This window comes from Pteronotus mesoamericanus, unplaced genomic scaffold (genome assembly GCF_021234165.1).
Source record: "Pteronotus mesoamericanus isolate MK-2021 breed Mesoamerican mustached bat unplaced genomic scaffold, CSHL_Meso_final contig_90, whole genome shotgun sequence".
Lineage (NCBI taxonomy): Eukaryota > Metazoa > Chordata > Mammalia > Chiroptera > Mormoopidae > Pteronotus > Pteronotus mesoamericanus.
This window is the reverse complement of record NW_026555277.1, coordinates 21,788,853-21,802,616: the sequence shown is the minus strand read 5'-3', so window position 1 is coordinate 21,802,616 and position 13,764 is coordinate 21,788,853. Positions and strand designations below refer to the sequence as shown.

Here is a 13,764-nt window from a genome sequence, read left to right as displayed (position 1 = left end):
CAAATAGTTTTTTTTAAATAATTCAATTTTCAGTTAGCTGCATTTGCTTAGACAATGGCTAACATCAGGATCTAAGTCCTATCCATATAAATATTTACCATTTAGTATCAATATAGGAAATTTTTAAAACTGCAAAGTATTATATGTCCAATTAAAAGTATCATAAATATTCTTTAAAGGCTGACGGGACATATGTCATCTGAGAATTTCAACAGTGATGAGTTCCACTCAATCTTTGCACATAACAATGAAATCTTACTTTTTGATGAATACTATATACATCTCAAAAATGGTTAAGATACAGCACTCTACAAAATTCTGGATTACAGTGAAGTTTCAGTGTAATATCCATAGGCAGTTTTGTAGCTCTGAGATTGGATTAGTCTCTCACTGAAATAACCTTCAAAATGAAGTTTCTTATTCAAACCCTTTGTTCATACAACTACTACATCATCCAATTGAAAAAAGCAAAATGTGAAATGATCAGCCTAGGATATATTTTAGCTTATTTCACCTTAGTAATTCAAGCTTCATTTTAATGGATATAATTCACTATAACTGGTTTCCAAATGGTAGTTGACACCCAGGCGGCAGCATAATAATCCCCTTGGGTTTTTTGAGAAGTAAAGATTCCTAGGCTCTCTTTCCAGACTGAGATTCATTTAGTTAGAAGTGAGACCTGGAAATATGTATGTTTAAAAGATAGCCTGGTGTTTCTAATTGGTAATTTAGTTTTGGAGCCATTGAATCACATAATATATTAGAGAAACTTAGTATTTAAATGTGAGGTGGGACACCCAAAAAACTGGAATTATCTTCTGGAGGGCAGGCCCCTTCTAGTACAGGCTTCCCCCACTGGGTGAGTGTTCTAGGAACCCCTCTGTATCAGTGTACCAGCTGGCGTTGTTGTGAGAAGCTGTATTCAGTTTCAGTGAATTTTTTTTTGAAGACTCTTTCAACGCACTTCCCGATTTCATGATGGGTGATTTGTGAGCACACCTGCCCACGCTATGCAAAGTGTGTAGCGGTTTTTGACCAAAAACTGACCCCTATGCCCACCCTGCCTGTTCACCCAATCTCACCCTGAGTGATTTTTTTTTTTGTTTGCTTCTTTGTTTCTCCAGATGAAAAAAGTTCTTAAAGGAAAATGTTTTGCCAATGTGGAAGAGGTGAAACAAAAAAAACAGCAGAAGCAGTAAAAGGCATCGAAATGGATGACTTCAAAAACTGCTTTGAGCAGTGGGAAAAAACATCTCTATAGGCATATTGCATCAAATGGACAGTATTTTGAAGGTGACTAAAATTTAAACATGTAAGAATAAATACACAATTTTTATAAATAAATTCTGGGTTTTGGGAATCCTTCTTATATAATTGGTATGGGGATAGGATAACTCAGCACTCACCTGATATTTTGGTTTGAATTCTATGTATTCTGGCCTCAAAGATGGTGCCCTGTATCCTTTTTGTGAAAAAGCCACCTTATAAAAAGAGAGGTTTTGAACAACAGTTAAAAATATGTTGACAAAAAATAAATTAAATACATGGAAAACAAATAAAAAGAGGTTTTTATTTCTGACTGCTTGTAATAAAAGGGTATTTTCCAAAATAATTTATTCTTCCAATAGATATTAAAGATAAAAAATCTTTGAAACCTAAATAAGTTTCTCATAACTACTATACTTTCCCAAGTATCAAAACCAATCTGTGTATATAGATACACAGACATATATAATCTTAGCATCCTTGATACTGCAATACTTATTCCACTGAATTGGTAAGGTCAAAATGATGCACACAACTTCAAGAAGAAACAAAAGTAGAAAACAGAACTGTCAGAACAAATTGTAATCTAATTTTAAAAAGATTGTGAAATGCTTTAGATAACAAATGGCATCTGTTATTATATTGAAATAGCATTTTCAATGATTCTCAGCCTGTAATTGTTAAATGGGTACTTAACATTGCCTAAGAAAGCACTTGCTGCCAAATCAAAGTTTATAGAAACAATTGTAGAATCACAGACCCATTGAATTTTTAGAGATAGAAGGCACTGTAGAGAGAATTCAGTGCTACTCCTTGTTTTACACAAGAATCTGAAACTGAAGTTTGTTGCTGCAAGTGACCCAGATAATTAGAAACCTCTATCCTAAGTACCCTTCCACCACATAATCAAGACTGCAGTGAGGAAGAATGGGGCTTTGGAAGCATCACAATGTGCAGATGCACTAGCAACTCGTCTAGAGAGAACTTGACTCTCTCTTTGTTGCTGGCTGCTTGGACCCTTCAACACTGTTCTCTTTGGCACACACACAGCACACACTGCTGCTGCTTTCCTATGCATTATCTCCTTTAGTCTCTAGAAGGTCCATTAAGTATCAGGTTAGCAGAAATAACAATACAATGAATGATGTTTTTGTAAGAAATACTTTTAAAAATTGTATCTTTTTTATTGAGGTAACATTGCTTTGTAACATTATATAAGTTTCGGGTATACAACATTATTATTCAACATCTGTACATGCTTATAGTATGCTCAGCACCAAAAGTCTAGTTTTCATCCATCAGTAATGAATACCTACCTAAGTGTTCATTATTATTAAGCAATTAATAACATGACTTTATTTTTAAATCTTCAGTGGCTTCCCACTTTTGCTGTTATTCATTGCCCTCATATACTGACTCTAAATTATTTCTGTAAGTTTTGCAATATTCCCCACCCTACTTCCTCTCTTCCAGGAAAATGTGTCTAACTCAGAATTCTTGAAATACAGCTCATACATTTCCACATCTGCTGTTTGGCTCATTTTGTTTGAATTTCCCAAAAATCTCCCTTAAATTCTAACATTTGAAGGTTTATTGTTTTAAATGAATTAGCAGATAAATTAAAAATACATGAAATATGTATGACAAGAAAGTAGAAGAGAAAGTAGTAGAAAAATACCTCATTTTTGTAAAATATACAAAACAACCCAAAACTCCCCCTTTATATAAGCATAGAAAAATGTGTAAAGGGATACAAGATACTAACATTGTTTTCTCAAGGGAGTAACTCTGCAGGAGAGGAAAGAAAACACTCTTTTACCCTGTTAAACTCTGTGTTATTAATTAGATAAATATATAATACTTCTGTCAATAAAAAGCTCCAGTACAGTTTTACTGGAAGGAAATACTCTAGGTATTCATTTCAGGAAGATAGAAAGGACAATAAACCAATCTAGGAGTTTCAAGATAGTAAACTGAATGGGTTTACTCTTTCTTACTTCCCAAGGTTCAAGTAAATTAACATAAAATAATACATGTATTTTTAAATTGCATGGCAATATGAAAAATTAGTAAGGCAAGGCACTAGGATTCAGAAAGTTGAGAAAATTCAGAAAATATGAAAGCAGATGAGGTTGACTTAATGGAAAACCCCAATCAAGAAAACCAAGCCTTACATACAGAGGGCCGGCCCATAGGCATATGAAAGGATACTCAACATCACTTGCCAACAGAGAAATGCATATTCAAACCACAATGAGATACCACTTTACACCAGTTGGAATGACCATTATTAACAAATCAACAAACAAGTGCTGGGGAGGTTGTGGAGAAAAGGGAACCCTAGTACACTGTCAGTGGGAATGCAGGCTGGTGCAGCCACTGTGGGGAACAGTATGGAAATTCCTCAAAAAATGGAACTGCCTTTTTGATTCCACTGCTGGGATTATACCCTGAAACTCCTGAAACACCAATTCAAAAGAACCTATGCACCCCTGTTACAGCAGCATTATTTACAATAGCCAAGTGCTAGAAAACAGCTTAAGTGCCCATCAGTAAATGAGTGGATCAAAAATATGTGGTACATTTACACAACGGAATGCTACATAGCAGAAAGAAAGAGGGAACTCCTACCTCTTCCGACAGCATAGATGGAACTGGAGAGCATTATGCCAAGTGAAAAAGCCAGTGGGTGAAAGACAAATATATGATCTCACCTATAAGTGGAACCTAATCAACAAAACAAACAAACACACAAAAAAGAACCAGAGGTATGGAAATAAAGAACAAACTGGCAGAGACCAGAGGGCTGGGGGGAGTGGGATAACAGGGAAAGAAGGAGAAAGGTTGAGTCAAGGAACATGTGCAAAGGATCCATGGACAAAGACCATGAGGTGGGGATTGTCTTTGTGAGGGTATGTTGGACGGGGCAGGGGAGAGCAATGGGGGGTGGAAATTGGGACAACTGAACAACAAGAAAGGAAAGAAGAAAGGAAAGAAGAAAGGGAGGAAGGGAGGGAGGGAGGGAGGAAAGGAGGGAGGGAGGGAGAGTAGGAGGGAGGGAGGGAGGACAGAGGGAAACCAGAACCTTAAACAGCAGAAATCAGGTGGGTCTGAGAAGCAATAAACTCAAGGCCTGAAAATACAAAGCAGGTCAGATGATGATACAACTGTCATAGTTATTAATTTAAGTGCTATATTTGGAACAGCTGGATCACTTGGACCCTTTTCCATCACACAGAGCACACACTGCTGGCAGCATTGCCTTTCCCCAATCACCGACCAAACAACAAAAAATCCTGCTCTCTAAGGAATGCGTGCCTCTGCCTAGGTGGAGATCCTACTTGAGTTTTGAGTCTTTACAGAGAAGCAGAGTAGAGCTTGCTGCCGCTCACATTTCCACATCAGATAACTGAAGGAGAATAAAAAGAAAGGAAAGGAGGTTCCATTCAGGAGAGAAACACATTGGTTCTTTGGAAACGTTGCAGGGTGCCCAGCTATGTGCTGCCCTCTTCCATCCCACACACCCTTCAGGGGAGCCTGCCTGCCACGCCGAGCAGACACCTGTACGGCCAGCATAGTCACTCCTCATTCCCAAGGATGAGCCAACAAAGTTCACCAGATACATGAAAAATGTCAACACACATAAGTGAAGAGTCAATAAGAACAAACAGACTAACTCCAGAGTAAATAGAGATATTTCCGAGGGAGGTGGCTGGAAGGAGGGTGACTCTTGGAAAAGAATCTAAATAGTATCCTCAGAGATATTCAAAAAGTATTGATTTCCACTTAGCTGGACAGCAGGCGCCTCAGAGGTTATGTAAACAGAATAGTTTTATAGATTACCACTCCACTTCGCTTCCCCCCAAAAAATCCACAACTCTTGGCCTTTTTCTATTTTTCCTTCTCAGTTAATAGTGTTATTATCTACTGAACTGTTAGGCCAGAAACCTGAGAATCGCCTTTTATTTTTCTCCTCCTTCTGTTTTCCCCATCAAATCCAGCATTAAGTACTAAAGCTGCTACCTTCAAAATGTATCAAGTGTCTAATCACATCTCACAATCAACTCCACACCCCTCGTAGTACAAGCCATTATCATCTCTCCAAACAATAGTCTCCTATCTAGTCTCTTACACCTTGTGACAGGGACTGATAGTTGCCTTTCCCAAAATACATATTATCTCAAAAACCTAATTTCGGGCGTGAGGTGGGGGGGATGACAGAAATGTCCCCTGCTAAAAAAGCTACATGTTCTAGCCTCCTTCGAAGACAGGAGTGGCTATGTGACCCAGTCCTGGCCAACTACGTATAATTGCAAGTTATTAGGAGGAGCTTCTGAGAGAGAATCTTATAGCAAAGGCAGACTCAGGTGACAAGTACCTGATTAATCCTTCTCCTTTTCACTCTTCCTGCTTGAAATATGAGGTCTGTCTGGAAAATGTCCAACTATTGTTAACATAACAAGAACAGTTTGTAGAACATTGATGTAACCTGGCAGCCAAGGAGAGTGGACTGGAATGTGCATGCATGAACAATGGCAACTTCATCGTGCTAGTCATTGGGGGCTATAGACACTATCGAATGAGCGTGTGTACTGCGTGGCCATTGCATTCAAAACGATCTAGCGAGTAGAGCAACGAATCTGCATCAAATTTTGCGTTAAGCTTGAACATTCCTCTGCAGAAACTATTGCAATGATTCTGAAGGCCACAGCTATGGGCAACTGGTGATTGGCAGCTTCATCATGACCATGTGCCCACTTATGCATTATGTCTCATGCAGAGATTTTTGGTGAAACATCAAATCACCCATGTGACTCAGCCCCCCTACAGATTTGGTGCCCTGAGATTTCTGGCTTTTCTCAAAACTAAAATCACCTTCGAAATGGAAGAGACTTCAGACCATCAATGACATTCAGGAAAATATGATGGGGTAGCTGATGATGGTGACTAGGAGAACTATGTGAGGTGTCAAGGTGCCTACTTTGAAGGGGACCAAGGCGTTATTGTCCTATGTACAATGTTTCTTGTACCTCGTATCTTCTTTAATAAATGTCTCTATTTTTCATATGTCATGGCTGGATACCTTCTGGACAGACCTCGTAGATTGTGATGCCTTGGGGTATAGAGCCCATTTTATGTTATCTACAGTAACAAGCCCACGCTGAGGATAGCTGTCCAAAAAGAAAGGGAACCTGGGTTCCTGATGACATCATGAAACTACCGTGCTGCTATTTAAGGCACTGTTTCTAAGTGGTTACTCATAACTAAGCATAATTCTAAACTGATCCAACAGCTTCCATACATACCAAGTCTTCTATAATGGGATGAAGCCAGAAATAAAAAATAGAAAAAAACCAAAGTAAAAAATATGTAGAAATTTAAAAATTCTTAAATAACCAATGGGTCAATGACTAAATCTCAAGGGAAATTAGAAAACACCTTGAGACAAATGAAAGTGAAAACACCATGCCAAAACTTATGGGATGCAGTGAAATCAGTGCTAAAAGAGATATTTATAGCTGTAAACACTTAAATTAAAATTAAAGATAACAAATCAACAACCTAACTTTGCACCTTACAGAAATGGAATAGGAAGAGCAAACTAAACACAAAGTTAGAAGTAGGAAGGAAATAATGCAGAATAGAGATAAATAAAATAAATAGTAGAGAGGCAAAAGAGAAAAATCAACAAAACTAAAAATTGGTTGTTTGAAAAGATAAACAAAATTAACAAATTTTTAGCTAGATTGACTAAGAAGGAAAGATTCAAATTACTAAAACCAGAAATAAAAGTGAGATAATACTACCAATTTTACAGAAATATAAAGGAATATAAAAGAGTACTATGAGCATTTGACACACAGACATCAAGCTAGATAATTTGGATGAAATGGGCAAATCCCTTAAAAGAGCCAAACTACAACTCAAGAATAAACAAACAATCTGAATAGACTTGTAACAAGTAAAAAGTTGAATCTGCATATGAAAAACTAACTCCTCTGGGCCATAAGATAGTCTATTGTACATATCTACGCAGAATTTCTTAACCCTAGTATCTACAGTTTTGTAATTTCCTTGTAGTGTGTATGACCAATGTCCACAGCTTTTCTGTCTGCAATCCAAGTTTTGTGAGACGGAGATGAACTGGTCAGTCCTTCAAGTATCCCCACATAAGGGTAGAACACACACAAAATAATTTGCAAATAAGGTCTGTTGTGTTCTCTCTCTACTTCAGTAAAGGAGCTGGGCTGCCACTGCTCAAGACCAACAATGCTGCTGTTCTGGAAGGGGGATGAACAAGAGTGAATACAAATGCCACTAAACTTTCCTACCATTTTGAAGATGCCTTTTTATTAATTGGGTATTCTGCTTCGTTGCTGTAAACATTTTATTGTTTTCCATAGATCCTAAGAAGTTGGCCCAGACAGCTTCTGGTTGTTTTTCAATGTTTTTCAGGAGAACAAGAAGTTGGAGCTTCTTAGTCCACCATTGTGTAGACATAACACCCCTTTAAAGTTTCATGTGATGGCTGGACAGTGATGAATTCCCTCAGCTTTTGTTTGTTGAAAATATCTATTTTACCTTCTATTCTAGGTTGACATTTTTCCCCCTTTGATTACTTTGAAGATAGCATTCCATAGTCTTCTTCCCTCCATAGTCTCTAACAAGAAGTCTGCAATACTTCTTATATTTGGTCCCCTATAACAGTGGTCTCCAGCCTTTTTGGTACTAGGGATTGGTTGTGGGGAAGACAATTTTTCCATGGACCAGGATGGAGGGCATGGTTGCAGGATGGTTCAAGCGCATCACATTCAAGCTCACCTACTGCTGTGTGGCCTGGTTCCTAACAGGCCATGGACTGATACCAGTCTGTGGCCCAGGAATTGGGGACCCTTCCCCTATACTAAACATGTCTTTCCCTTCCCACTCCCCATCAAGTATCTTAAGGTTTTCTCTTTACCATTGGCTCTCAGCAATGTGATTATGATATGCCTTACTGTGATTTTGTCTAGTTTTTTTCCTTGGGGTTTATTGAGCTTCTTGAATTTTCAAGTTAATAAATTTTTGTCAAAATAAAAAAATTGACCAGTATGTCTTCAAATACATTTTTCAATTTCCCCTCCTTATGAGTCTCCAATTACATATATGTTATACCACTCAGTATTTTCAATCAAGTTGCTAATACTCTGATTTTCAAAAGTCTTTCTTTCATCAGTGTGCTTTTTTTTGTATAGTTTCTCTCTTTTGGTCCATTGGTCTTATCTTTTGCAGCATCTAATATACCATTAATCCCATAGGGGTTTTTAATCCATTTCAGATATTCTATTTTTCATCTTTAAAAATTACAGTTGATCTACTCATACCTTTCATCTATCTCATTATGCTCATGTTTATTCTACCTTCTTGAACACATGAACTATATTTATAATAGTTCTTTTAACATCATCTTCTGTTAGTTCCATCTTCTTTGTCATTCATAGGACCATTTCTATTGACTGAATTTTCCCTGCTTTATGGGTCATAGTTTCTTGCTTTTTTGTATGCATTTTTTTACTTAATGTTTAGAATTATGAATTTTACATGTTTGGTTGCTAGGTTTTGTTTTCTTCTCTAATATAGTGTTTTATTTTATTCTGTACACATCTAAATTACTTGGAATCAACTGAGCTTGCTTTTGGGCCTTATTGGTAAGTGTGGTTTATTGCAGGGTTGCCTATTGCAGGGTTTATTGTAAGTGTGGTTTGTCACCTATTAAGGTGATGGCTTTATACTTGCTGTCACATTTGTTATGAGTCTTTCCACGGTGGCATAATGGGAACATAACATTTTTAGCTATGTGGATCCCTAGAATTTTCTACTTAATCCTTTCCACTGGTTTTTTCCACTACCTCCAGTAGTCCATTATTCAGATCAGTACTCAGCCAGAGATTGAAAGGGAATGCCTTCATAGTTATCTAGCGATATCTTGCTCTATAATTCCTTCTTCGTTGGTACTGTACTCCACAGACTCTACCTCTGCTCACCAAAACCCAATCTCTGTTTCCTCAACTCAGTGAGAACTCCAGGCTCCATTTTGCCTCCCCTCTCCTGAGGCTGTGGCCTTCAAAGAGTAAGTTGGAGCAATTGTAAGGCTCTCTTTGTCCCCTTCTGTAAGAAATCGCAGTCTTATGCTGCCTTCTTTGCAATGTCTGAGAACCACTTTGCCGTAAGTATTTTCCAGGTTGATTATTTTTTTAAAGCAGAAAGGTAAATCAGGTCCCTGAGACTCTATCTTGGCTAGAAGCAGAAATGTGACATTTACTTTCCATGGATCTATCATATATATATGCTACTCGGCTCAGTGCTGATTAAATTATAATAATCTATAAATGAATTTTCTTGAATTTGAAATATACTCAATGTATAAATAAAACATAGGATATTTTACTATAACAACACAAACAGAATGTAAGTCTTAGAAACCTTGACAAAGGAATTACAACATATAAATAACAAATAAGTAGTAGATGGAGGAGACAGGAAAATGAAATCTTTTTAAACACCTTTTTCATCATTCACAGAAGGAAACTGGTAGACAATGTTCATTGGTTTACATACCAAGACATACTTGAACAATAAAAAAAAATTAAAGTTAAAATATAGAAATAACCCCCCCTGAAAACACTGGGAGAAAAAAAGAAATATTTTAAATATATTTCTTAAAGCCTTATAGATAATCATTAGAAAGATAAATGTAATGTCTAACAAAACTGAGAAAAATTATAAAGGTAAAGTTTGAAATATTATAAATGCTCTAAATTACTCCTCTTTTCAAGAGTAATATCCACACACTCTACCTGAAATTGATAAGTTGAAAAATCAAATAGAGTTTCAACTACATAATTTAAAAATATAATGAAACTTATTGGGAGAACTATAAAGCAAACTGATAAAAGTAGTCATCTTGCGGAAGTGAGACTGGTAGTGTGGTTGTAGGTAGGGAAGGATAACTTTCATTTTTTATTTTATATCCTGTGCAGACTGAATTTGGTGGGGGGCGCTGTGTGGTATAGCTTTAATTTTTTTTTAAAAGGCTTAACTATGTAAAAAATAATAAAGGGTATTCTTAATAGGGCATTGAGTACATAATTGTTGTACAGGCTCACAATGAAAGACAGAAGCATTTGTTGGTTTGCAACACAGACTCCACAGCCAGTCTGCCTATCTATGTTTCAAACCCAGGTTTACCACTTGACAGCTAGGTGTCCTTAAGACAATCAATTATCCCCTTCATCCATAATTTTCCTACATATAAAATAGATATAGCAATAATATCTACCCCATAGTATTATTGTGAGGATTTAATGAGTTACTACATTAAGGTGCTCATATAGTAGCTTGCAATGGAAGTATTGACTATTACTATTAAAACAGAAACATTTTAGCTATTTAAAGTAATGAAGTAGATATGTAGGCTGTATAAACAATGTGATATTAAGTAGCAAATTAAGATGCAGTATAACATGGCTAACCACGATAAGCAATCTGGAACAATGTTGGTGGCATAAGGGAAGTCTTTTTTGCAAAACTGACTCAAGTAGAATGAAAAAACTTAAATAGGCAATATTTTAAAAATTGTTTAAATAATTAAAATACATGACTATGCATTCATCAAAATTTATTGAACTGTATTTCACAAAGAGTAAGCATTAATGCATGCAAACTAAAATCAAATCAATAAAAAAGGATGTTGGGGATCAACAAATAAGGTGGACAGCAACAAAGGAACCTAACTGTAGTGCAAATGTAAAATATAACCACACTGAAAGGAGTAGGAGAAAAGAGGAACTGACCTTGGTAGCTGGGTGTTTTGACTGGGAATTGTAAGGCTACCGATAAAGTCAAGTGCATATAAATATTGTACATACTCTGGTAGGTAAATCTGTTCTTCATGGGTATAGTACAAGTTAGTAATCTGAAAATGCTTTGTATATATATTGGGGCTGAATCAATAATTAAATGGATAGTGAATGATGAGATCCAGATTTCTCACTCTTGGAGAGAGAAGTTACATTACAGACAAACAAGAAAGGAAGGCTAGAATGAACTCTGTGATGCTGGAACAGAATCGGAAACAACAATATAAACTTGCATTTAGCTAACTATATATAAAGATAGTTATATAGAGAAATAACAAGATTGGGGGGATCTGGGAGTATGAGTAGAATCATACACATATTTGTCCTTTTGCAACTGGCTTATTTCACTTAGCACCATGTTCCTGAATTTTATCCATATTGTAACATGTGATCTGATTTCCTCCTTTTTAAAGGTTGCATAGTATTCTGTTGTGTGTACATACTACATGCCTTTATCCATTCACCTGATGATAGACATTTGGGTTGTTTTTACCTCTTGGCTATTGTGAATGATGCTGCAATAAACGTTGGTGTGCAAATATCTCATTGAGATTCTGCTTTGGATTATTTTGGATATATACCTAGAAATGGGATTGCTGGGTCATATGGTAATTATTTTTAATTTTTAAAGGGACTTCCATATTGTTTTCATAGCAGCTGTACAGTTTTACATTCCCACATTCTTGAACAGAGCACAAGAGTTCCAGTTTCTTCACATTCTTGCAATACCTGTCTGCTTTTTTTGGGTAAAAGTTAATGAGGTGATATCTCACTGTGGTTTTTGATTTGCATTTCTCTGATAATTAGTGATGGTGAGTATCCTTTTACATACTTGTTGTCTATTTGTATATCTTCTTTGGAGAATTATCAATTCAAGTCCTCAGCCCATTTTGTAATTGTGTTACTTGTTTTTATGTTGAGTTATAGAAGGTCCTTATACATTCTGGATATTAACTCTTTATTGGATAAATGACTTTCAAATATTTCCCCCCACTGCATAAATTGCCTTTTCACTCTATTTATTGTTCCTTTGATGTGCAAAAGTTTTTAAGTTTGATGTGGTCTCATTTGCTATTTTTACAATTGGCATTAAATGCTCTATAATGTAGATCTCTCAAGCCATACCTGGATAAGGGCCTTGCTAATTTTCTCATGAATAGAGATAGTAATGTCAAAATCATGCTTGATTTATTCTTAGAGTGACAATTCCATATAATATTGACTTCATACAGGAAATCCTGTTATTTAAAAACATCTACTTTAGTCCTGGCTGGGTGGCCCAGTTGGAGCATCATCCCATACACATGGGAGGAATAGGGCCATTCCATCTTGGTAGAACTGAGGTATCTTCATTTTAAAGAAAACTTCTGAGGATTTGTAGGTTTCTTTAGCACTGCTATTTAACTGCTCAATGCTGTTATAGTAACAATTTTTATTTTAAACAGTAGCAATATCAGATTAATGATTTGTAAAATAACTTAGGATGTCTTTACTTTAGGAATTAGATCTCATCTTGCTTCCTATTCTATTGATACATGTCTTTCATGTCTTTGATTAGCATTGGCTGTCTTTCTCCTCTTTCATTAGCCACTGTGCTTCTCCCAAAAGCCATGATAAGTCCCTCTTTTTCCTTTATCTCTCATTTATCTTTTCTTCTTCTGCATGTATTTTACAGTGGTGAACTTTTGTATACCAATTATGTAAACGTTGTATATGTGTTTGAGTGAGTTTTATATCCATCATTTGCAGGGTCTTAGCTGAGTTAAACACCTTCCTCCCCGCCAGGGCCCTGTCGCCCACAATCTGGATCCCCGGGGAGTCATGGAATGCAGTTCCCCACACCCACAGGTGGCCTTTGGCCTTGGCTGCAGGTCTTCTTAGAGGGAGTGAGGAATGTGGTATATCTGGGAGTAGGAAAATAGAGTATACTTGTGAGGATTTGCTTATCACTACCAACACCTTTAGGGGAAAGTCAGAAGGCAGGTTGGTTCACAGAAACTATCAGTGGTAGTAGCAATAAGCCAAAACACATATGGCAAATAAACAAAATACAACATCTACCAGATGTCTACTTTAAACTATCGTGCCAGATGCCAGAAGATAGAAAGATGAGTGAGATAAATATCTTGCTCCACATTTGTCAAGGCTGTGATCACATAACTAGTTACAAAAGATGAGATGTTGTTCTGGTGCCAAATCACTTGAGGTGCCATAGTTAATATGGAGTCAAGCCCAGTCTCAAGCCAGATCATCTGTTAACTGCTAGTGAAGCTAAGTCATAAAAAACTGCAAGGAAAAGCACTGATGCTTCTCTTAGGGCTTGGAATCTTCTCCCCTGTGTGAGCATGGGTCATAACTATGGAATGCAAAATATGAAGTAGAACAAGCTTTTCTTTCTCTTCTTCTCACCTTTCATCTCAGTACTTATTTCTTGCCTGGTCCTCATCCCAAGCCTCACAAGTCCTGTTCCATTTCTGAAATACTGCTGTAGCCTGGCATGTAGGCAGTTGAATCTCAAACAATTAGGGATTTTCAAAGAAAGGAATCCAATACAATTAATTTCAAGTATTAATGGGCAAGTGGGATGAGGAGAATGGCT

At 36.7% G+C, this 13,764-nt stretch overlaps 1 protein-coding gene across 1 annotated transcript in view; it reads right to left on the bottom strand.

Moving 5' to 3' along the window:
• C2CD6 (C2 calcium dependent domain containing 6) overlaps window positions 1–13,764 on the bottom strand; it is a 59,211-nt gene that overhangs the window by 6,879 nt on the left and 38,568 nt on the right. Inside the window, exon 14 of the mRNA XM_054586178.1 lies at window positions 1,401–1,481. Coding sequence (XP_054442153.1) covers window positions 1,401–1,481 — 81 coding nt within the window. The remainder of the gene's footprint in view (window positions 1–1,400; window positions 1,482–13,764) is intronic.